We start from the raw sequence: 25,181 nt of genomic DNA, 5'->3' as shown, positions 1-25,181 counted from the left end.
ACAATTGAAAATATAGCGGTTTGAAAATATTTTCTATTACCTGGTCTCAAACAATCTGACTTAGTCAAGTTACAAAAAATCCAAAATAGAGCCTCTCGTGTAATCTTCTCCTACCTAAAACATGTTCCCACTTCTCCACTGTTCAAACAGCTGCACTGGCTTACAATAGAGAAATAATGTATAAAACGGCTTTGAACATGTATAAATGCATTTCCAGTATTTTCCCCATGTACATTTCCAATTCATTAGACACCAGGCCAACGAAGAGCGACCTACGTTCCCAAGGTAACTTGTACATTCCCCGAACCACCAGAAAAGCAGGTGGCAGGGCAATTCAATCGCTGGCCCTAGGATGTGGAATTCCATTCCACACTCCATCAAAAATTCTAGCTCCTTGGAAAAGTTTAAAGGGTCATTAAAGACACACTCGTTTAATCTGTAACTACCTCGTCAGGCCTGGCCCGCGTGCGCTCGTCTCAGAGAGCCCCTGCACTCCTCGGTCTCCCTTTGATTGTTTCCCTGCGATTCTATCGCTGGGCTCTCTTGTCTGAGCGCCGTGGCGCTGGCCTGGGCCTGGCAGTGGTTTCAGTTCCATTTGGTTTTCCATTATTTTATCCTTGTCATTGTTGTATTTTGGGGTCATTTTCTGAGCGCTTTGTAACCCTAGGAAAAGGCGCTTTATAAATGTTATTATTATTATTATTATTATTTACCTGAAGAGAGAAAAGTAGAGCGTTGTGCGTGGGTTTTCGTATTTCTCCAGGTTGCCGATGACGCTGAAGATGTAGGGAAGCACTAGGTTGTAGCCGCTCACCAGTAGGGCTATGGCTAGGTCTCCTATGATGATGACATCAGTCTGAAAGTACAAACACGCAAGAAAAATATCTTGAGACTTGTTCAATCAATGGGTTGTAAATAGAGAATCTGCGTTTTACCCTGTAAGTTATTCATAGGATGGAATTTCATGTTGGGGCTACACGGAACATCATCCTCGGCTCCCGATTTGAGTGTACAAAACGCACCGAACATTGTTGTTAAAAAACATCAACAGAAGAGCCACAAATGGCTATCATTTTCCCCAAGGAATAGAAGGGGAAAGCCACCCATTGCTGTAGGTAGTAAGTGCAAAAACTGTAAAATGACATAAGTCAATAGCCGGCACGTGTTGAAAGTCGTCTTTCAGTAAACTACCAGGGCGTGCAGGGTGAAGTTATGAAGGGCGCTATTTATTGAAGAGTGAGTACCGGAGCAACGGCAGCTTAAAATAGCTATAGCTGTTGGTTCTGCTTAAATACTTGGGGAAATTCTGCGAATGCACTTTGAATAAGCTCCTCCCAGGTACAGGAGAGAATCAGCTAAGGATTAACACAACGTGAACATGGACTGATATGGGACCAGTTAAAGCTAGAGTCCATCATTTGCAGCCATCCGAAAAGTAACTGGCGTAATTATTGTTGAAAAACAAACTTGGTTGAAAGATAGTAAGGGAACTAAACTCCCTGTGAAATTATTCTTTCTGGGAAGCTGTCATTTTGAAGTAATTAACGAAAGAAGGCATTTCCAACGGTGATTCTTAAGAAGCACCGTAGGAAAATTTAAATTAGTAGTTCGTCTTGTTATTCAGCGCAGCGCGCTCAAGTATTGGAACGACGCACACGCGCGCGCGGCTGTTGTAATTCGTCGGATCAGTGCCCGACGTCGCGTAAAGCTGCAATTCAAAACAATTCAAAACATGATTCAGTATTTTTTGATTTGAAATTGAGATCTTAGAATTCTGTTTTTCTCGTAATGTACAGCTGAAGCTTAGCTGAAACTTCATCAGGTTAGTTGCTCAGTATCCTTCATTAGATTTTGAACTCTTTTGTTGCTTCAAACGAACAAAATGCACAAATTACAAATGATGGACTATATCTTTAAATTGTCTGAATTCCACACAAAGCATCTTGATTTTTGTATATCACACGAAAACACTATTAGTACCGTGAAAGCACTCTCCTTGTAGACGAAGAAGATGAGATAGGAAGCCCCGGCGATGATGCCAAAGACGACGACGTTCATGGCCAGCCTCAGCAGAGCCCACTTCAAGATGAAAGTCCAGTCCCTCGTCCTAGACCCGTGGTGGGACGCTAGATGCTCCTGTGGTTTGAAAATAAACATGTTTTCTTTCAAACAATGGACTGAGGGAATGGTAATACAGAAACGCAACGGGAAAGGAGAATGTCATTTAAGGAAAACAAGGATTAGCGAGTTCTTGACATTTTTGAAGAAGGGAATAAATGTGTGCTCGGGAGGATTTCTTCACTCTGTTTAACCCTTTCCTTACCATGGGCGACTTTTGTCCACAAGAAGAACCCCCCTGCTGGTTCCCATGGGCGACTTTAGTCGACCAGGAAACACACACAGAACACCCTCAACACAGATATATTCACTACTTTTCAGAAAGGCAGCATGTCGATATGTTTGGCCGTCCATACATCAACCATATACCAGCTGAAAGAGTGTTTCGGATCGTTCTAAATGGTGAAGTTTATTTATATTGTTACCATTACAAAAAAATGAGAAAAGTGCTTGAGTAGTATCCACGCACAAATTGAGGTATGGAGTGCCATTTGGTCATGTGGTGAAATGGCTTGCAGTTTGATAAATGGAACCAGATGAACAAACAGGCATAACTTTCTTATATTTACACATATGGACTTCATTTTTACATCACATACAAGAGTAAGGTTCAAGGAACAAACTTTACACACAACACCTATGATTTAAATCACTCCTTGGCAGTGAAAATCTGGGTTGAAAAAAGTGAGTTTTGGACTTGTGGTCATTTTGTTCACGCTCTAGTGATTTCCGCATGACTGAGCAAACAATTTGGTCCTAGGGAGAGCCAAGTCAATAAACAATGTGGTAATGAAAGGGTTAAGACCGCTTGGAGTCTGGGTGCTGATAATTACCCGAGACGAAGGCCCCTCGCCTTCGGCTCAGGTAATTATCAGCACCCAGACTCCAAGCGGTCTTAAACAGAGTGACTAATACCGACCAAGCACATATTTATTCCTATTCATAAATACCTTTTCGGTCAAAAACAATCTAAACTTTTGGGACCAAAAAACCCAATTTTGTTCAACAATTTCTCTTCATGTTTTTTTAAACACCCCCCTAGCTAAATAATGGAGTGTCCAGCTGGCGAGTAAGATGTAAGCACCTCCTTCTATGGAGATTGGCAGGCGCGTCGCGATGTCGCGCAGAATGCACCTGGGGGTGTTGCGTTGTGAATTGAGGAGTATAAAAATTCTGACTCACTGACGAACACCTGTCACAGTAACGAAAATTAAAAATTGTTACTGACATCATAATGATCACTCTGTTTGAAGCAAGCATGCAAGATGTTGCTTTCTCTGTAACACTCACAGCGAGTTCCAGATAGATGCTGCGTTGTTTGAGCTTGGCCGTACTCTCAGACGTGATGTTGTAATCCCATCCGCAGAACACCTTGGAAGTGTAGAAGTTATGCTGCCGGTCACCGGTGATGAAGTACTTACGGTACGTCTTAGACATGCTAAGGGAGAAAAAAATCAGCACAAATTTAGAAATATTCTTGCATGCAACTAGTAATTTAGAAAAAAACATGGAAATTCTAAACCACACAAGACTTTAAAGAAAAAATTCTATGTGTAATGGCGCTCATAAGAAGTAAAAAAACAAGGAAATCAGCGGATCCGAGGAAAAGTTGCTGGTAGGTCTTGGGCACAAGGTACCGACCTAACTACATTTGTGCTCAGGCCATAGTTGTGCTCAGGCCATATATATACACACAACACAAACATAAACAAATTCAACAAATGGAAGGGGAATAATTGGCTTCAACACTTACCCCTGTGACAGGACCACAAAGATGAGCAGTAGATACCCACTACTGGCAAACAGATACGCCACAGGCATGTTGTAGAATGCATTGCCGGCGAGATTGAAGGTTTGATTGGTGTAGTAACCAAAGTAGAGCTCTGTCTCAATCAACCAACCCTGCACACAAAACACAAGACACTGTCAATGTTTGACCCTAACCTTCCAAATCCCCCAAAATCCTCTTTGCAAAATGGAGGATTTTGCAGGATTGCGGCTATACGGCAAAATTGTGTAGCCAATTTGGGGGATGCACTGTGTCAAGGTCTTAAGCTGGACCTTGTGTTGCTTATGCTCAGCCGTGCATAAATTTAGGCCTAGTGTGGTCTATCGGTGGAGCACAGGATTCATGATCGTGAGGTTGTGGGTTTGAGCCCCGCCATGGCCATACGTGCTGTGCCCTTGAGTAAGGCGCTTTACCTCAATTACTCCGCTCAACCCAGGTGTTAAATGGGTACTGGCATTATTCAATGCTGGGAAGGTAACAGACTCGCTGTGGAGGAGGTGTGGCGATCCCCCCACAGCAGCATATGAGCCTGGCACAATTGCTAATGAAAGAGAGATGGGCACTGCGTTCCTGTTAACACAGGTTGGTCCCCTTTGCCTTTTTCTTGACTTATTATACTAGCACTGCTCCAGGATGTCACTGGCTCTGCCTCAACATAATGACAGTGATTGCTGGAGGATGTTCCAGGATTGAGGCAGTGGTCACCCCTCCAAGGACCACATTCAAGAAATAACAGAGGATTTTGCAGGATTGAGGCTGTATGCAATTTTGACTTAGAGGCAGTTGGAAGATTTTGCAGGGTTGAGGTTGCATCCTAGCAAAAATGGCCTGATTACACTGAACACAATGGACAAGCAAATATGACGTCATGAAGCGAGGTTGAAGTGTGCTCAAATTTTGCAAATCTGCAGGGTGCAAACTTGCCATGATGTCACAAACTCGTTTTGGCTTTCACTTTACTACCCTCCATGAACAGGCCCTAAGATGATGCTGAAACACCTGTGTACATGGAGATTTCATCGTTATCATTCATCGGAAGCTCAAGATTTGAAATCTGTCACAAGGCAAGATTTTCATAAAATGATTGTCCAACAAGATTCTGCCAAGTTTCAGAAACTGCATTTTTGACACTGGTGTTGATGGCTTCATACAACAAGCTGCTGATCCGATACACCGTCCCCTCTGGAGACATGCACACAATAGTGAACAAAATATTGCATACGTCTCCACAGGGCAATTTCTATACATGAATACGTCTCCACAAGGTTTTCACAAAATGGATTTTACTCAAAAACTAGGAATTTCCAAGGTATGTTGATCCGTCGCAAATGCTAGAGTTTTAGAAAAGGGATATCAAGTCCAAATTTCAGCCAAGGAAATTAATTCTGGTTAAATTAAGAGCATTTCGAAACTGTACCCGGTACTTTCAAACTCGAAAACTTTAGTACAGGAGAACAAAGAAATGTCTCCACAAGGATACAAATTTCAGTAAGTGTGCAGGATTAGAGTTTAAGTTGGTTAACCGTCCTTTTTCTTTCTTTTTTTTAAAACCACCCACCTGTCCTGTCAGTAGCTCCGCCCCCGTGAAGGGTCGGCTGTTGTTCTGCGAGGGGCTGGGCAGGTACAGCAGCTGTGGGACGGTTATGAAGCCAAATGACAGGATGAAGACCGGGATGTTGAGCAGCAGGAGCAACTTGAGCAGGATGAAGTAGGACTTGACGCCGCTGCCAAAGTTGCCCTCGATCTTCTTGATGGGGGCACGCCAGAGCTCCAGGGAGTAGGTCAGGTTGGACAGCCACTCCTTGAAGCTCTCCCAACCCTGTTGGGCAGACAACATAGGGGAACATTAACCCTTACCCGCCTCAATCCTCCAAAAAACCTTCCTCAATACTCCAAAATTCCTCAAAAGCTGCCTGGTTCGTTTTTGGAGGATTTGCTCTTTTCACACTTCCGCCAAGGGCATGCAGAGTCTCGATCTGGCAACGTTACACAATGAATATAGCCGGTTCAGTGATTCCCGTGTCGGGGTTCAGATCACTGAACCGGCTTTTTTTTATTGTGTATAGTTGCCAGATCGAGGCTCTGCATGCCCAATGGCGGAGCGTGAAAAGAGCGAATTGAGGAGGGTTTTTGGAGGATCGACAGATTTCAAATACTCCATCCTCCAAAATTCAAACAGGCATTTTTGGAGGATTGATGCTGCATGCCATTTTTATCCCTTACCCCTTGAGCACTTTTACAAGAAAGTATCCTGAATCTGCCAAAATCCACCTATTTTGTCATGCACAAAAATTTTGATGTTGGTGACTGCTCAGTATGGAGGTGTCCTGAATCCATCCAAATCCTGCAGTACCGCTAGGCTTACAATCCTGAATCCATCAAACTCCCTCCGTTTTCAATATGGAGGTATCCTGAATCCGCCGAAGTACTCCAGAACAGGGGTATAGATTTTGATGGGTTCAGGTACGATAGAGATAATGTCCAGGTCTTAAGCTCCACCTTTTGTTGTTTATGCTAAGCCGTGCATAAACTATGCCGAGATTATACTAGATATCATCCTCACTGCTTCTGGACACCATCGGTAATTCTTCATTGTATTACAGTGATTTGTTAGAGGATTTTGAAGGATTAAGGAAGTGGCCACCCCTCCAAGAAATGCATTCAAGAAATAACGGACGATTGTGGAGGATTGAGGCTGTATGCAATTTTTACACGGAGGCAGTTGGGGGATTTCGCAGGACTGAGGTTGCATCCTAGCCAAAATAATAATAATAATTATGTGGTGCTTAGGCCAAAAAAAAAAAAAAAGTCGGTCTCTGGTCAGCGCGCGCCTCGATTTTAATCATGTGCGTCGATCTTTTTTTTTCCCAAAATGTTCCAACAGCGCCCTCTATTTCCGCACCTCCTCAATTTTTTTTTACCAAAGAGCAACAAGGAATGGGAAATTGCACCAAGGCAAATGATCGAAAGCACCAAGGTAAATTATGGAGGACACCAATGTACATGAGGACACCAAAAAAGCAAAATAGTACCCACCTTGTCTGTACAATCCAAGCTTGAAGAAAAAAAAAAAAAAAAAAAAAAAAAAAAAAGCCGCGTGGCCGCGTCAATTCCGGAACTTTGGTCTGACCAGAGACCAAATATTAGGTGGAGAGAGGCAATTGTAATGAAGTGTCTTGCCCAAGAACACAAGCACCATGTTCCCTGTCAGGGTCCAAACCCATGTACCACGGCACGCGAGTCGAACACCGTAACCACTGGATCACAGCGCTCCACAAAATGCCTCAGGCGTTAGGGTTAGCATCATTATTAAAGAGGTTGTGGAATGCTCGAAGACATTTCCGTCATTTTTTGGGTATATGTAGCCTAAGGTGTGATGAAATAAAAACGACTATTGTTTCTGTCATGAAATGAGTACAAAGGGTACTTTTGAGAGCTATTTTTCAGGTCCTGTTTCGACCCGAACGTGCAATTTGTGTAAAAGTCGTCGTTGCGGGCAGCGTTTATGCTACTCTGCATCGGGTGTCCTGTTTATTACGTCACGATTTACTGTGTTTTGTTTGCTGCCCGCAACGACGACTTTTACACAAATTGCACGTTCGGGTCGAAACAGGCATGACAGGACTTGACAAACAGCTCTCAAAAGTACCTTTTGTACTCATTTTATGACAGAAACAATAGTCGTTTTTATTTCATCACACCTTAGGCTACATATACCCGAAAAATGACGGAAATGTCTTCGAGCATTCCACAACCTCTTTAACCCTGCTCCTTCAAATCCAGAGTCATAGTCCAGTCCACCACCGTGACCACAATGCTTAGTTCTGACAGTGGGTTTGAGATTTGAATTAAGCATGATGAAGCTTTTTGCTTTAGGGACCGTGACCATTCAACCCCGGTATGAAAAGGGTCCCCCGGTAAGCTCGTCCCCTCCCAAGAAGTCCTCTCGTACCGTCCCAGCAACCGGCCCAGGAGTTGGTCCGGTTGCTAATCAGGAACTCCTCTATCCTGGGGTCTATTGTGTGCAAGTATTGACACATGTAAAAATCCCAGAAGAAACCCGCTTGTGGTTTTCATATCTCAGCGCGAAACAATAGAACACTTTCATCGGCACAGATCAAAACCCCTGTCATGCGGTTTCGCGCACAATGGGACCGTAATTTACCAAAGGCGTTTGGAAGGATTTTATCTTTAATCCGGTAAGTCTGCTATTGTTCTGCTCTGGACGCTCTCTAAAGGGCAATAAATTGATGCGCCTGACTGACTTCAAAACTTGTGGTCAGACAGGGCCATGTACCGGACGAGACTGGGCTGAAGACCGGACTGGCTCTGGACCGGACAAGGTACCGGGGGGCCCTTTTCATACCAGGGCTTAATGGTCATGGTCCCTTATATTTGCAGCATGAAGATTGCCATCTGTATCTCAAACTCACGACGCAATAGCATTTGCATGAAGTAGAAACCAGAATAGTACCACTACAAGATTATGTACGTACATAGGCTATCTGGTAGCGCCAGTACTTGAACATTCCTACTGACTTGTGCTTCTTTCTGTCCGAGTGCTTCCGTACTTCCGCCCTGCAAACACAGCAATGAAAATAATGTTAATTTAAAATCTGTGTGCCAAATTATAAAAATGACAAACATTTTAAAAAATAGATGAGTTCAGTCGACTCTCGTTGAACACTGTTAATACAAAATTCTGGTTATAGCAAACATAAAGCCTTGGTCCCGACTGTGCATTTATGTGCACAATGAATGGGACTGATGTTCCTCTTAATACAAAATTCTGATATAACAAACAAATTCGCTAGGTTTATTCACTTTATTATTCATAAGATGAAATTTTGCATCGGGGTGATGTAAATCAAATTAGGTTTTGCCCTTCACCAACGTATAAACACTTGATTGAGTTTGTATTAAACGAGAGTCAACTGTAATTCCAGGACCCAATAAGATAAAGCTGCTAAGGGTTCGTCTCGATTCATATCTGGGACGATCGAGTTCCGGACAAGTTGCGGTCACTGTATCAGGTATAAGTTGCAGGATTCTAAACAACTTCCCCGCCATCTTCCCGCAGTAAACTTATTGGTGAGATTGGGGAGTCAAGCAATTGCTACTGAAAATTTCCCCCAGACAAGGTAAGTGATTCTTCCCCCATCTTGTCCAGAACTCATCCCGGATATGAATTGAGACGGGCCCTAAGCAGAAAGAACTGCTTATGAAATTTACCTGCTAAGCAAAAAATCAGGTAGGAACCAGTGAATGTCAATATGCCTGTCATGAAATTTCAGCTGGTAACCTTCATCTATTAAGCAAATTGTTTCTGAGCTCAGTATAATTTCTGGCATCTCACTGAAATTGCAAATGATGCTTCATAGGCTTTATCTAAAACCCATGCGATAACAGGAGCACGTACCTGACTTTTCGCTTGGTGCCCAGACTCCCCTGTATGTTCCGGATGGTGTTTCTCCTGTTGAGGGAGTGTTTCCTGCCCGTGCCCTCGGCACCGTCCTCATCGGCCAGGATCCTCTCTATCATCATTTCCACGCCCACGTCGTCATCGGCGCGCCTCGCCGCAGACATGGACCGCCCGCGTCGCAGGGATTTCTGGTTGCGTTTGCGGAGCCATTTGTTACTTGAGGTGGCAGATGATAAGGTTCGACCTACAGGCAGATGGGTATAAACAACAATCCTCATGAATATGTTTAACCCTAAAGGGGCCGAGGGGGGCGGAATCCGCCCCCCCCCCCCTCAACAATTTTTTCGCGACCCGAGCTGTTATGACTTTTTAGCCTCGAGCTTTGCGCATCTTTTGATACCAAAAACATAAAAATCGGACCACGGGTTGCCGCGTAGCGAAAAATTTTCCGGCGCTATGCGCCATGAAAACTGAATTTTCGCATATACGTCGTGTACACAGAGCAGAATTGCCATTCGTACATATGAATAATTAATTAGTCATAATTCCAAAACCCTTTGACCTATAGTCATGAAATTTCTTGGGTATGTTTAGGAAGAGTTGCTCTATGCATGTGCCGAGTTTCAAAAAATTTCGTCACTCGATGGCTGATGAATCGATGAATCCGCCCCCCCCCCCTCCCCCCCGGCTGAGAGATGGTCAAAATAACCCGGCCCCTTTAGGGTTAATATACGCTTGGGGCGTGAGGTTCGTGCAGGGGTCCTTTCCTCCCCTCCCATTGTCATGGCCCGGGTTCGATTCCTGCCCTGGTTCACATACGGACGTTGTTTTCAGTCTCTTCCTGTTTCTGTGAAATTTCCTCCCAACATTGTCTGTGTTTTTCCCTTGCCTCCTCTAAAACTGACTATTTCTCCATTGTCTACTCTCTATGGGTTTGTACAGGCTTGCAATCAACAGTTCGAAGGAATAAACAATAGTAGTACTATTAAAATGTACATACAGAGTTAAGTCCTCCAATGTCTGAGATTTCTCAAAATATGATAGGATCACAGAAAATGAGCCCTACGGACTTTATAGTTTTCCACATGCATGCGTCAACATTTCTTTTGCAGTAGTAGCAGTCGCGGGTCCAGGGGGATGCCCCGCCCCCGGGAGTGACCCAAATGTTCCCAAATAAGACAATTTTTTTTTTAACGTGAGAGCCTCCCCCCCCCCTCCCCCCACAGTAACCTCTCTGGATCCGCCCTTGAGTAGAAATTGACTCGAAATACCATGGTGTCGGACATACTAAGACAAAATGGTTTGTATGCACTTATTAATTAATTTCTTCAGTTAAAAGCATCAGCTAAACTGTTGAACATTGTTAGAAATATAAACACTATTTCATTAAAATCCAGATAATAAGCTTCAAAATAGGTGTGTAATCAATTGCAAAGAAAATGCGGAATAACTAAACATGAAAAATTAGGAGCAGTTTTTAAAAAAAAAGCCAGTTTTCTCCAACGCTGGTCAGCCGACCAGCATTGGGAAAAATACAAGTTTTCTTGAAAATGTCAGCACACCAGGAGCCACTATTTTACAGGATGCTTGGACTGCCATTCCCTAACAATCCAGTAAGATATTTCGTGATAATTTGATCATTTTGTTTTATGATGCTTGCAAATGTTGTATCTTCCCTTTAATTCAAAAGAAAAACAAAAGGTAGCATCATAATGGCTACCTACCTAGCTGTCTACTGGGAAGCATTTCCATCACGGAGGAGGGATCCCGCAGGTTGGCGGCAATCAGCTCCCTCTCGGTAATCTCATTTTCGCTGTCGTTGCTGGAGCGGTAGGACACGCTGGAGGCGTTGGAGCCAGAGCGATGATGATGATGATGATGATCAGGGTAATAGCCGGCAGGCTGCAGCTCATTGGGCGATGCAAGCGGGCTGGTCTCGAAGCCTGGGTTAACTGATCAGGAATAAAAACAATTGCGAATGGATTCAATTGTGAACAGAAAGAACTGAATTATTCAAATCAAATTAGGTTTTGCCACATTAGATTCGAACCAGCCAACCAATCCCGTCAGCTCAGTGGTTGAGTGGTAAGACATTTGCACTAGAAAGCAGGAGGCCTTGGGTTCGAGTCCCACCCGAGTGATTTTTTCCAACTTTCACTCGGGAGGTAACACACTGAGTATACAGTGTTTATATATCCATGAAGGGCAAAACCTAACTTGATTTACATCACCCCGACGCGAAATTCTATCTTATGAATAACTAAAATATTCAGAAGAATTCTGAATTAACCCTTACTCTCTGAGGGTAGTTTACTGCATGTCAGTTGGTTATGCCAATGCCCTCCAGCTGCAGTATTTTGGCAGATAAACTATCTTGACAGTGAAGGCTCCAATTGGCAGGAGTTGGAGGCCCTGGAGGGTGCCTGATACTGACCAGCTGGGGGCACTCACTTTGTTATCAGAGGACTCTCATTGTTCTCTGTGGCATGTATTGGAGTGCCTGTCCAGTTACCCTTGAAATGACATGGCAGATATTGGAGGGCCATGCAAAAAACATAGGAGATTTTCTTGAGGCACATATTGGCATGCGTTGGAGGGTCAAGTAGGGTAAGGGTTAAAGGTCATTGACCCATTTGCTTTTTGTGAATTTTTTTCGTTTGACCCTGAACTTCCAAAATCCTCTTTGCAAAATGGAGGATTTGGCAGGATTGAGGCTAAATGGCAAAAAAAATGTGTGGCCGATTTCGCAGGATGCACTGTGTCAGGGTCTTGGGCCGGACCTTGTGTTGTTTACGCTCAGCAGTGTATAAATTTAGGCCTAACTTATTCTAGAAATGCTCTGTACTGCTCCAGGATGTCACTGGCTCTGCCTCAACATATTGACAGTGATTGCTGGAGCATTTTGCAGGATTGAGGCAGTGGTCACCCCTCCAAGGACCACATTCAAGAAATAACGACGGATTTTGCAGGATTGAGGCTGTATGCTATTTTTACATGGAGGCAGTTGGACGATTTTGAAGGATTGAGGTTGCATCCTAGCAAAAACGCCTAGGGAGTTAGGGTTAATGCATCGATCTATCAGAAGTGACTACATGTATGCGCAAAAGATCAACTGTTGCACTCGTGTGAAATGACGTCAGACATGTCAGAGTCCCGTTGATGAAAAATCAGTACGCATAGCTCACCTGAAAACCAAAGTCGTTTTTGGTTGACACATTGTTGTTTCGGTATATCACTTTGGAATGCCAGTCCATTATACAAATATTGAATGCTTCGAGTGGTGTAGTAAAACTAGCCTCCCGAGGTGATCCATGGACCATTCTATTTTCCCGAGGCGAAGCCGAGGGAAAATAGAATGGTCCATGGATCACCGAGGGAGGCTAGTTTTACTTCACCATGAGATAAAGCATTCAATATTTGTTTTATAACACTTCACCCACAGATTGTGCTTGATTTTAATATTTTAAATTATTAAAATCTGAACACAGTTGAAATAAGCTTCAATTTCAATACAAAATTGGTGGAAAATGTATTTCTCTCTTAAAAACTACCCCTTCACGAAATGTTTGAACCCAAGTCTGCGGCGCGCTCTCTTTGGAATAATACGCGCTACGCACAACACGCAACGCGCACACCAGCATGCATTTGCACACAAATACCACGCCGTGGAAATAGTACTTTGGTTGCTAATGGTATAGTACTTTGGTTGCTATGCGCATAGTACTTTTGGCCGTGCACAGAGAGATAGCAAAATTAGAAAGTAACATGTGACTCGCTCTCGGCCAATCAAGACACAGAATCTGTGGGTGAGGTGTTATAAAAATGGGTATCAAACACCTTACAATACTTTTGGACAATGTACAATGTATGACCAAATTCTTTCGCTCAAACTTGACAGACCAATGAATGGAGGTTTTCAGAAGTCCTGTCAGTCCAATGACACATTGAGCATGTCTGCAGGGCAACAATACCGGAACAACACTTGCTAGTCACACTTTTCTGTGAATTTCACGAAAAGGGAATATACATCATTTGCTTTTGCTGTAATTTTCAGAAATGGATGGAATTGGGGGGTTGGAAATTTATAGCAAATAAAGTTACACCGACTTTTTTGAGGTTTTGGGTTCGAAAATGCAATAAAAACCAAGAAAAACAATCGTTTTCCTGTAGTCTGGTTCCCTGACTCCATATAAGAAGAAACAGATCAGTTTACATACAGTGGGGAATTGTAAGGTCAGGGAACCAGTCTGGCTGGCTTGTACCCGTTCATAGGTGTGTAATCGATTGCAAACAAGTGCGATGGTCAATTGGGGCCAGTATTTGAAAAAAAAGCCAGTTTTTTCCAACGCTGGTCGGCCGACCAGCGTTGGAAATTGATACAAAAATACCACTTTTCTTGAAAATGACAGTATACCAGGTGCCATGATTTTACAGGATGCTTTACACTGTCATTCACTAACAGTCCAGCAAGGTATTTCAAAATGATTTGGTAGTTTTATTTTTTGATGTTTGCAAATGTTGTATTTTCCCTTTAAGTACATTCACATGTACGCACATACATGTTTATGGTGTAAATCGAGGATTTTCTATTGTTCCTCATCATCGCTCTTTTGTTTACTTAAAAAAAAACTTGTTTGCAACAGCTCCCACTGGTTTTGTACACGTTTTCTAAGTGACTCCTGTCCTCCATTACTCAATGGTACTTCACATTATTACACCATGCACAATGCACACATACAATGTACATATGTCATGTATGTAAATGCTCATGTTCTGCCCTCATTAACATATGTAACATGTACATTTGTCAATGGACAAGTACATGTACATGTAGCATACAAATATGCAACACTTCGCGCATATGACAACTCAAAATTGATTGTGCTTCTGTCATTTTGGTCTGACAAGCAGTTTTTGCATACAATTTCATATTTTGTAAATAACCTACTATTGAGATGGGACGGGCTAACTCTGTTCAGAGGCAGTCCTAATGAGTACATTGCGGCAAAAACATGTGCAGCAGCATTCTACCAGCATAAAATGCATTTGTACAGTATATGTCGACTACTTTGCATTCAGAATATACAACATCGAGGCAGATTGGGCCCTTAACTTGTTTGGTCAACACACACAATCCTATTGACATTTTGCTGTTTACATAGAAACAAATGGCCCTCAATACACAGTGTTACAGAGTGAGTAGACAGAAGAACACACAATTGTCAAATCTAAACAAGGTCAACTCTAGTCCAACAATTTGGGACTCTCAATACTGTCAGTCAACTCTAGCCCAGGTTGGACGAAGTCTTCATTGCAATACGACTAACGTCCAGGGCGAGAATTCTCTACATGAAACCACCCAACATTTTTACCAGAGTTTTGTTTTGTTTTACCTCGTTATAGAAGCTTATTTCACGCCTACATACTCTATGTGTCCTTATCTGTTGGGCTGATGGGTTCAGGAATTCCATATGCGATGCTGACTGACGTTAATCAGGAAAATAAACTCTAAAGCAGCGTTAAACTTGTACGTGTTTGTAGTCTCTTTTCATCAGTTTATTCCCAGAGTCGTACGTCATGTACAATGTACATGTACGTACGTACGAAAGCGCGTACGCACGCTAGCGCCCTCATTTGTTTAGTTTTGGTTGGAACCGTGAAGTCACTCCAGTCAACCGATGTCGCGAAAACGCTCAACCAATGACCAAAGCCGAAAGGTGTTTCTGGTAACTGGCGCGAAAACACACTCGGTCATTGGATTAGCGACCGCGCCTTCAAGTAAGTGCGCGTGCGTATGAGGGTGGTTACTAAGCAAATCGCGCGTGCGCACTGCATATTCATGCTGCATAGTCTGGCCCCCGGACCAGACGTGATATGAGCGTCGAGAATAATTGCCCGGTCTAGGGAACCAGACTACACGCTGCACAGACGTTCATCATGTACGACTAGAATAGACTCGGCGGTGAGAAACTGATGAAAAGAGTCTACAAACACGTCCAAGTTTAACGTTGCTTTCGAGTTTATTTTCCAGATTAAGGTCGGTCAGCATCGCATATGGAATTCCTGAACCCATCAGCCCAACAGATAAGGACACATAGAATACTTCGACGTAAAACTTAGCTTCTCCAACAAGGTAAAAATATTGAAATTATTGGTCAGAAATGTTTTCGTTCGGTTTTGAGCACTTTTTACGCAGGACTCCCTCCGTAACGTAGGGAGGAAAGGGAGTCCACCAGGGCTAGGTCAACTCATGACAAGTGTGCAAGACAAGTCACTCCTTGCTTAGTTATGAATTTTGAGAAACCCAACCCTAACTCCCTAGCATGATTTACTAGGAACCATACCCATCCTGGCAAATTCCAACACCATATGGGAAACTGCACACACATATTTCTGACTTAGTTTCTGGAAGTGTGCCAAACCCAATGTAAAAGACTGTCAGTTTAGGGGTACTGTACCCATCCTGACAGATTCCAACAAAACATGCCGTTTGGGGTTTGATGGGTTGAGTTCTGTTAGGGTTAAGGTTCCATGATGGTAGCAAGACTGCCAAAAGGAGTTAGCATCGTACGATGGAATTCGTTGGATTGAGGAGATGTTAAATTCAAGATTGGCTTAGAACTACACTTTATCGATACAATTTCACAAACACTGATACAGAGTGCCATACAAGAGCTCGGGGCAGAAAATCCCCAAGCCCACTTGGTTTGAGACTTGAACCCAAGACCTCTGCGCTGGTGGGTGGGATGTCATGGGTTCGAGTCCCACTCAAGGTTCCTTGTGCATCGGTGGGGAGTCAGGTTGGCGAGTTGGTCCTCTTCTCACCTTCCACAATTGTGACCAAGGTTCGAATCCCACCAAGGCCAATGTATGGCTATTTGGTTTGCAGTTCCTGACTAATTCCGTTGATTTTCTCTGGAATGTCATTGTGGGTTTTCCTCCGACCTCTAAAACTGTAACTTTTGCCTTATCTTTTACTAAAGGACCCCACTGGAAATAAGTAAAAAGATTTTCTTGGACTATCTCGGCCTAATGCCAATAAATAAATTAAAAAATAGAGGGACAGCACATTTTTTTAATCCTAGCACGATCTTTTAAGATGAGACCTTCTACGTGTACAATGTACATAGGATCAAACCATCACTTATTTGAATACTGACTTAAATAAAAACAATAATGGGTTCTTATTTGGTGTTTTTAACACTAAGATCAAAGTACCGTACTTTACATCATTATTATTACAAAAAGTACCTCTGATCACCGGGCCAATTAAACATTCCAAATACCATCTCAGCTCCCTGAGGAGTATACAGCTCGATGCTGCCGTTTTGGCGCAAGGCAGCTAAAATCAACCACAATAACCATCTCTGCCCTCACAGGTACCCATTTACTCCTGGGTGGAGAGAAGCAATGAGTGACAAACTGCCTTGCCCAAGGGCACACACACCGTAACCCCGGGCTGGACTCGAACCCACAACCTGCAGAATGACCCACAGATCACAAATTCAATGCTCCAGACCACAAGGGTCACGGCACTCCACTTAACATTGAGTTATTTGATATTGTATATTTTTTTTGCTGACAGTCTATCCAGTCAGAAAGCAGCTTGTGGCATCTTTGTCCATTTCTGAAATAAATAAAACCATACTCACTGTTGCCCATTTCAATGTCTCTGTCCCGTGGTTCATATGCGTAATCCTCATCTCCGTACGCTAGGCGCTCTGAGCGTCTGTCACGGAGGCGTGGGGAGTTCCTGTTGCTCAGATGAGGGGAGGCCCTGCCGTCGAGCCAGGGAGAAGTCCTCCCATTGGGGGCTGGGGAGTGCTGACCGTCCATTCGCGGAGAATGTCGCGCTTCCAATCTCGGTGAGTGTCTAATAGAATATTCGATCCAAAAAAAGTGGGGTACATTAGGCCAAAAAAAAGAAGTCTACGGTTTCTGGTATGCGCGCGCGTCGCTGTAGCCATGCGCGTCGGCAAAATTTAAAAAAAAATTTTCAATGGAAGATGATGTCTGAAAACCGCCAAACTCACTGGTCTGACTGGAATCCTGCTGCTGCACAATTTTAACGTGTTTTTAGATTGGGTTATGGTAAAGAATAAGCTTTATGTGGCCTCTCTGGACTCCCATATAATTTGCACTAAGTTTAGTCGGGCATCATTTGCAGTCATCAGCTGACATTTGAAGCAAAAAAATCAGGTAAAAAAAAAAAAAAAAACAGCGTCACCGCACCACTTTTTGGGCAAGCTCCATACCAGAAACTGGAAACTTTTTTTTTTTTGGCCTTATGTGGTCTTGAAAAGAAAACCAAAAAATCGTGAAAAGAGAGGTTTTATAAGTGGATAATAGTGTGACGGAGCAGTTATTTGGTTTCCAACCGGGTAGGGGCCTAGTCGCTGCTAATGGTCCAAGCCAAAGCGAAGGTTACTATTGTTGACCAGGGCCCAATATCACGGCGCTGCTAAGCACACAATTTTCTGCTAACAGAGCCTCTGTCTATTTCATGGAGACCGTAAGCCTTAGCAGTGCTTATTAAGCACAGCAAAAGGCACGCAAAAATTTGCTTAACTTAGTAATGTAACAATAGAAATCTCCATGCATATTCGCATGCACGTGCGACACAGTGATTTTCCATGTCGCCTGTCAATGTTTAACCTTTTGTCCAGCCGGAGAAGGCTCCGATCAGTGTTATGCCCTGTGTTTCTACCGTTGAAACACTCCAATAACGACTGGTGAAAGAGATTAAAACTACGTTCGCGATGATTTTAATGTGCCATTTCTATCAACTTTTCTTCGAAATTATGATTGAAATAAAATGACATTTTGTGAAAAAATCGTTAAAAAATCAAATTTTGTGGAACGCACTGTAAAAAAATCGGAAATTTCGTTGGAAAATTCAAAAAGTCGGATTTCCGATTAAAATCGGAAAAGTTTCATCTCTGTCTTATCTCTATTCACCTTTTCGATCAAACGGCATGAAAAGTCAAAAAGTTGACCAAATTTTACTCCCAAGTTCAGATCCTGCGCGATGTGGTGCAGAACGCAGTGGTGCTGGTGTAGTGTGAATTTAGGACTCTATGCAATACGGACTTATTGGAAGTATTGCGCTTTGCACACCCAACGCCTTGCAAATAGGGTACGAGTGAAGTATTGCGCGTGAAGATTGTGAACGTTCAACCAATAAAAGGATAAAAAGGGACCCAATTTCATAAGAGTCAAAATTTCATGTGACACCGGAAAAGTGTTTAAAACCAGCCAGTCGGTGTTTTATCAACCGTTTAAAACCACCCTCGTGACGGACTCTCGACCAATAGGAATGGGTAAAACTGTCTCGGGTATTTATGAATTAAAGTTAGCCCTAACACCCTAGGCCTTTTTACTAGGATGTAGCCTCCATCCTGCAAAATCCTCCAATTGGCCTCATGGGAAAATAGCATATAGCCTCAATCCTGCAAATTCCTCCATTATTTCTTGAATATGGTCCTTGGAGAGGTGACCACTGCCTCAATCCTGCAAAATCCTCCGGCTATGACTGTCAATAGGCTGAGGCAGAGCCAGTGACATCCTGGAGCAGTGCAGGGAGGATTTCAAGTATAATCAAGGACTAAATTTATGCTTCGGCTGAGCATAAACAACACAAGGTCCGACCCAAGACCTTGACACAGTGCGTCCTCCGAAATCAGCAACGCACTTTAGCCATGTAACCTCAATCCCGCAAATTCCTCCAATTCGCAAAAAGGATTTTGGAGCATTTGGGATGGTTAGGGTTAATATCATTTTGTTCTCCTGCTGGTAGCTCAAATGGGCTAAATGAGATAGTGATACATGTGTTATGTGCACTGATGAGAACATTTACCTATATGCTGGGTCATCCTGGTAATACTGCTGCTGCTGCTGTTGTTGTTGTTGTTGTTGTTGTTGTTGTTGTTGTTGTTGTTGCTGTTGTTGTTGTTGCTGTTGCTGCTGCTCCTGCTGCTGGGAATACCATGGATCAATGTGCTGAAAGTCCTGTCCCGCTGTCACCATGGAATGGGTACTGACTGGCCGGCTGTAGTGCGTCGTGGGGTTGTAGTCGTACGGCGACGGTGGGCTGGGCCCACGCTGGCCGGCCGGAGCATTTTGGGAGGATGGACCAACAGCCGGGGGAGCAAGGGCGGGGCTGTTGCGGGCGGGGCCACTTTGGGCGGGGTTGTTGTTGCGGGCGGGGCTTTTGCTCTGGGGCCTCTTGCCGGGAGGATTCTTGCGAGCTGGGCTCTTGCCACCTCGTTGTTTCGGAGCTTGCTTCTTACGGCCTTGGTTTTGTTTCTTGTCCGGCATGGTCGCTTACTGCGCAGTTGCTTATCTCAGAATGGTAATGTGGACATTGTGGCGCCCTGTTGAAAAAAATAAACATAGGCCTACTGCAAGTTAAACTTGAGCGATCCCCCTGGCATGCTGGCAGCATTTACAGTCAGTTTAAATGCACACTTTTTAGCTGACCTAACCAAAATCAACAATGACCTCATTTGACCCCTAGATGACCACTGACCTCAAATGTCTCAAGTCATCTGAAGTCCCCCTACCCAAAAGATAATTGTCGCCAAGTTTGGTTAAGATTGAAGTCCGACTTTTCATATGACAGCACTAAACAGTTAACCTAACCAAAATGGAACACACGGACACACGGAAGGAATACACTATCGCAAGATCCCCTTTTCTTGGCTTAAAAGCCAGCGCGGATAAAAAGGAATCAATCATTTATCAACACATTTGCAACTTCATAAAATCTGACAACCGAAATAGAGCAAAAGATTTCAAGTATTAAAATCTGTCTTCATCGGCAAACTTATTTCAATGTGCAGTGTACGGTACATGCTCTCACTGTTTGTAACTGCTCTCAAAAACAATTTGAACAACCAAACAAGCAAAAGAATTTATACAGGTTTAAAACTCTGTCTATGTTTGCAAACCTATTTTAGTAATGTGCAGTGGGCCAACTTTTCACCAATGAATGAAATCTTAACCTTACCGTTTGACCCCTAACCCCCTCCATATATATATATTTTTTTCAACACAATGACACATTTTGTTGCCGCGAGTACATGTAAGTTGACTCAGCTCTTGCAGAATTTCAAGTGTATCCACGCATATCATGATTAAAAGGTGGATTTTGGGCATGGGGTACGAAAACAAGGTTTTAGCCGTACGTGTGAACGGTGTCTGTTAACCACTAAAATTAAGCATTAAACTTCAATGAGCACGCTGTTTTTTCACTGTTTTTTTTAATCAAGGCAACTTTTGGACACCCATTTTTCAAATGTTGAAAAGACTTTCTTTCTTTTTTTACAAAATAACAAACATGAAAAAAAAAATTAAAGATTTTCCAACCCAAATTAGAACAGATTTTGAAAACAGCCCCCACCCCCCGAACCAATACAGATTAACAGTTTTTATTACATTTTGTGGGTTTTTTTCCAAGGTTTCCATGCATGACAAGAAAAATTCAACAGTGAAAGTACAAACAATCAACATTCTGCATTAAACTTCAGTTTGGTATTAAACAACACCCCCAATTCTTTTTATAGGTGCCGACACACACCGCACATCAACAGAGTAGTATTTCAGCTGCGTGCACATCCTGAACTGGAATTGGTTATGACAATTAAATTCTGTGAATACGCTGGCAGTTGCAGCAGGACACGAGTCGTATTGTGTTTGACAGCTGTGCGTATCACGCATGCCTGCACGTCTATGACGATAGAATGCATGACACTGCTAAATTTGTGATTAAAATAACTCACAAGTTGCTGTTCGTTAACTGTGACTCAACTCTTTGCAGAGTGTAGTTGGTGTCATCGTTTGAAATGTGCAATTGCTACGGTATTTAAGGGGAAAATACAACATTTGCAAACATCAAAAAATAAAACTACCAAATCATTTTGAAATACCTTGCTGGACTGTTAGTGAATGACAGTGTAAAGCATCCTGTAAAATCATGGCACCTGGTATTATATACTGTCATTTTCAAGAAAAGTGGTATTTTTGTATCAATTTCCAACGCTGGTCGGCCGACCAGCGTTTGAAAAAACTGGCTTTTTTTCAAATACTGGCCCCAATTGACCATCGCACTTGTTTGCAATGGATTACACACCTATGAACGGGTACAAGCCAGCTAGACTGGTTCCCTGGACCTTACAATTCCCCAATGTATGTAAAGTGCTCTGTTTCTTCTTATATGGAGTCAGGAAACCAGACTACAGGAAAATGATTGTTTTTCTTGGTTTTTATAGCATTTTCGAACCCAAAACCTCAAAAAAGTCAGTGTAACTATATTTGCTATATATTTCCAACCCCCCAATTCCATCCATTTCTGAAAATTACAGCAAAAGCAAATGATGTATATTCCCTTTAATGTATCTAGTATTTTTTCCAGATTTACAAAATTTTCTTCAAAATGGGGTGGCTGTGGTGTTGAAATCCATGAATTTTTTCGTTAAGGTGGATTTCTGCACCAAAACAGACCAACAGCCTTTGAACAGCAATTTGGAATATTGTATGGTGCTACTTCAGGGGACAAAATGAATTTTTTGGTCCCCCAATAACATGTAAATAATTCGCCTGTCAATTGTAAGACTCACCCCTCACCAACCCCCAACCCCCCCAAACCAACAGAGCCAGAAGACCCCTTGAATTTTCTAACCAAGGTAATAACAAGTACCCCTAAACACAACAACAATCACTGGATAAATGTACATGTAGGGTACAGTTTGGAAGTGCTCTTAAACACTCTTGCACGCATACTGAAATGTGTATCACTGTGGAGACATTTCTTTGTTCTCATGTAATAATGTTTTCGAGTTTGAAAGTGAAGTTTCAAAATGCTCTTATTTTAACCAGAATTAATTTCCTTGGCTGCAATTCAGACTTAATATCCCTTTTCTAAAACTCTTCCATTTGCGACGGATCAACCCACCTTGGAAATTCCTAGTTTTTGAGTAAAATCCATATATCTATTTCGTGAAAATATTGTGGAGATGTATTCATCTGTAGAAAAATTGCCCTTTAGAGGCGTATACAATCTTTTGTTCCCTATTGTGTGCACGTCTCCAGAGGGCACGGTGTATCAGATCGCTGTTGCCGTTCAAACACAAAAGGGAGTGTCCTTTTTTCAACAACCCTGTTTCACACCATGTTATGTACCACCATGGCGTCCAGAATCTTGAATGCTAATAATAGTGATGATAGTGTTACAAATTAATCCAGGACATGGCCCGACTTTAATCATGGCAACCAGATAAACACGCATTGAGATCAATCTTTGTACAGACAAACATTGCAGGAATGACAAAAGAAGAGCACCGAGCAAACAAACATGTACCACTCTGTACATATTCATGTACCAGTATGGAGCAGACAAAAATGACTTTTGAACGCTTTGGTTCAGTAGGTGAAATTCTGAACCAACTAATTTTGCTCAAATGGGGCCAGGCATTCATTTCCAGTTTCCATGGCATGAAACAAATGAGAATATTATTTGTATTATCTTTGGAAGGTACATACATCAAGAGTCAATTGAAGGTTACTCCAGTGGCGTAGCCGGTATATTTTTTTCGGGGGGGGGGGGGGCACACCAGCATTTTATGAAGGGGGGGGGGGCATTAAGGGCGGACCCACAACAAAATTTTTCCCAAATTATCAGAGCACCGGCTGACGTGACCAGCCAGTGTTGCAAGTAGGGGTAAAGTGGCTTGCCCAAGAACATAGCATGTACACGTAGCCAGCAGCTGGATTTGAACCCCTGACCCTCAGATCATGAGTCACAAACCCTTACCACAAGTTGACACACCCCTGTTTTTTTTTTCAAAAGAGGGCTTAAATTCCTCACTGGAATGCACTAAACTTTTCAAAACCTGGTTTCTGGAGATTGTTTGGAAAAACTTTAGAAATGTTTTGAGTAAAAAGTTCCAATTGTTTTCTGTAACAATTTTGAAAGTTATAAGATGGAATTTTTCTTTGAAAGTTCTCAAAACGATTTATGCAGCTATGCTCAAAAGCATTATAGCTACCCAGTAAAATACAATATTTCTCTTTACAAATTGAAAAAAAGTTACACTGTTTGTTAAAGAACATGTGAGGTTTAAATGTACATGTAGATGGCGATCGTGTAGTGTAGGGCCCGGTTCCTAAAAGGGAACAAAATCAACTTTTAACCATTATTTGACCAACCAAACTAGTTGGCGACATTAAGAACATATATAGGTACATGTATGTCATAGATAAATGGCAGGGTTTTGAATTTTTGAGGGAAATTTGGGGTAAAACGACGATGACAACAACAAAACGTAACACAAAAATAAAGATGGCGATCACCGCGCGATGTACCATGTGTACCGTGAGCACGCAAGCCGCGCTGCACGGCACCAACCGGCCAGTAAACTGCGCAGGAAAATCGTAATTTCCACCACAAGAAACTGTTCAAAAATTACCAAACGGTGTCATTACATTGAAAGAAGTCTGCTGTAGGTTGACAATGTCATTTTTTAGAAATAAAAAAAATTCTTGATTCTAATTTGAACGAAACAAAACTGGGGCCCTACACTACAGGATCACCCATGTAGACGATATCACTCAGGGATACTTGAGATTATTTCCTTAAAAGAACAAAACAACAAATGTCGGCTACGTTCCACACGAAACCAGGTTTTTGCCTTTACACGCTTCCTTCACTGGCCAGTTACAAAAGAAGCGGACATTTTGCTGAACTGGATCATGGGTAATGCTTAAACGATTTCCAAGATTTCTTTTACCCGACAAAATTTTGCAAAATGATAGACCTTCAAACTGGTAAAAACTATTCTCGAAAACAAAGTTTGGTTACGCTTGAATTAGTTTTCATTTAATCAAGTGATCCGGAACTGTCGATGATCCGGAACTGTCGCAATGACTGTACTTTGCTCTACTTCTAGTTATTTTTCCTCTGTGCAGTGACGAACTGTGAATGCACCAAACTGTACCAAATGTGGAAATGCATTAAATGTAGACTCTAGTTGATGTCTTGCTAAATCGCATTTGTCAATGCGGTGCATTGTGGTTTAGTGCTGCATTCTTATAGTTGCTCCATGAATTGATAAGAAAATCGCATACTGTTCAAAAATACAGAAAAACAGTGTCCTTAGAATGAAGAGAAGTCTGCTATAGATTGCAGAAGCCATTTTAAGACAGCAAAAAATCACTCTAACTTCACCAAAAATAAACCATGCACAATCACCATACACTGAACATGTTAGCCCCATAAATGTGGCCAATTTACTGGACTTACCTCCGTAAATAAAGGCCACACTTGGAACATGTACCCTAAAATATAGCCCCATAAATGTGGCCTATTTACTGGACTGCCTCCGTAAACATAGGCCACACATCCACATGTACAAAAAACGTGTCGACTTTGCCAAATTTTGATTTTCACATTTAGGCTTACTTTGTAGATTTTTTTTGCTTTAGAAGCATACACACCCTCTTTATAGGCTAATCAGAAAGTGCTGCCTTTTTCAGATGTCTAATTTTTGTGAAATTTCATGTTGAAATTTTGATACGCAAACGCGTGCAAATGTATCTGGAAATTTCACGAAAAATGGACATCTGGAAAAGGCAGCACTTTCTGATTAGCCTATATAGAGGGTGAGTATGCTTCTAAAGCAAAAAAAAACGTAAAAAGTAAGCCTAAATGTGAAAATCAAAATTTGGCAAAGTCGACACGTTGTTTGTACATGTGGATGTGTGGCCTATGTTTACGGAGGCAGTCCAGTAAATAGGCCACATTTATGGGGCTACCTAAAATGTAGAACTTTGCCAAGTTTTGATTTTCATATTTAG

The 25,181-nt window shown here is 42.4% G+C and overlaps 1 protein-coding gene across 4 annotated transcripts in view; it reads right to left on the bottom strand.

Annotated features, from left to right (window-relative positions):
* The window catches only part of LOC119734273 (transmembrane channel-like protein 7), a 39,308-nt gene that overhangs the window by 12,683 nt on the left and 1,444 nt on the right, over nucleotides 1–25,181 (bottom strand). For 2 of the 4 annotated variants that reach the window (XM_038207672.1, XM_038207670.1), the window contains exons 2-11: nucleotides 19,186–19,702; nucleotides 16,982–17,205; nucleotides 11,054–11,281; nucleotides 9,327–9,573; nucleotides 8,404–8,485; nucleotides 5,466–5,726; nucleotides 3,872–4,020; nucleotides 3,409–3,556; nucleotides 1,981–2,136; nucleotides 714–856 (exon numbers count right to left, since the gene is read on the bottom strand). In XM_038207672.1, coding sequence (XP_038063600.1) covers nucleotides 714–856; nucleotides 1,981–2,136; nucleotides 3,409–3,556; nucleotides 3,872–4,020; nucleotides 5,466–5,726; nucleotides 8,404–8,485; nucleotides 9,327–9,573; nucleotides 11,054–11,281; nucleotides 16,982–17,205; nucleotides 19,186–19,646 — 2,099 coding nt within the window. In that variant the 5' untranslated portion in view covers nucleotides 19,647–19,702. Of the gene's footprint in view, nucleotides 1–713; nucleotides 857–1,980; nucleotides 2,137–3,408; nucleotides 3,557–3,871; nucleotides 4,021–5,465; nucleotides 5,727–8,403; nucleotides 8,486–9,326; nucleotides 9,574–11,053; nucleotides 11,282–16,981; nucleotides 17,206–19,185; nucleotides 19,727–25,181 lie in introns of all 4 variants that reach the window. The other 2 variants (XM_038207671.1, XM_038207673.1) reach the window with 2 other exon arrangements.

Source organism: Patiria miniata, unplaced genomic scaffold (genome assembly GCF_015706575.1).
Source record: "Patiria miniata isolate m_02_andy unplaced genomic scaffold, ASM1570657v1 HiC_scaffold_27, whole genome shotgun sequence".
NCBI lineage: Eukaryota > Metazoa > Echinodermata > Asteroidea > Valvatida > Asterinidae > Patiria > Patiria miniata.
This window is presented reverse-complemented; position numbering and strand designations above follow the sequence as displayed.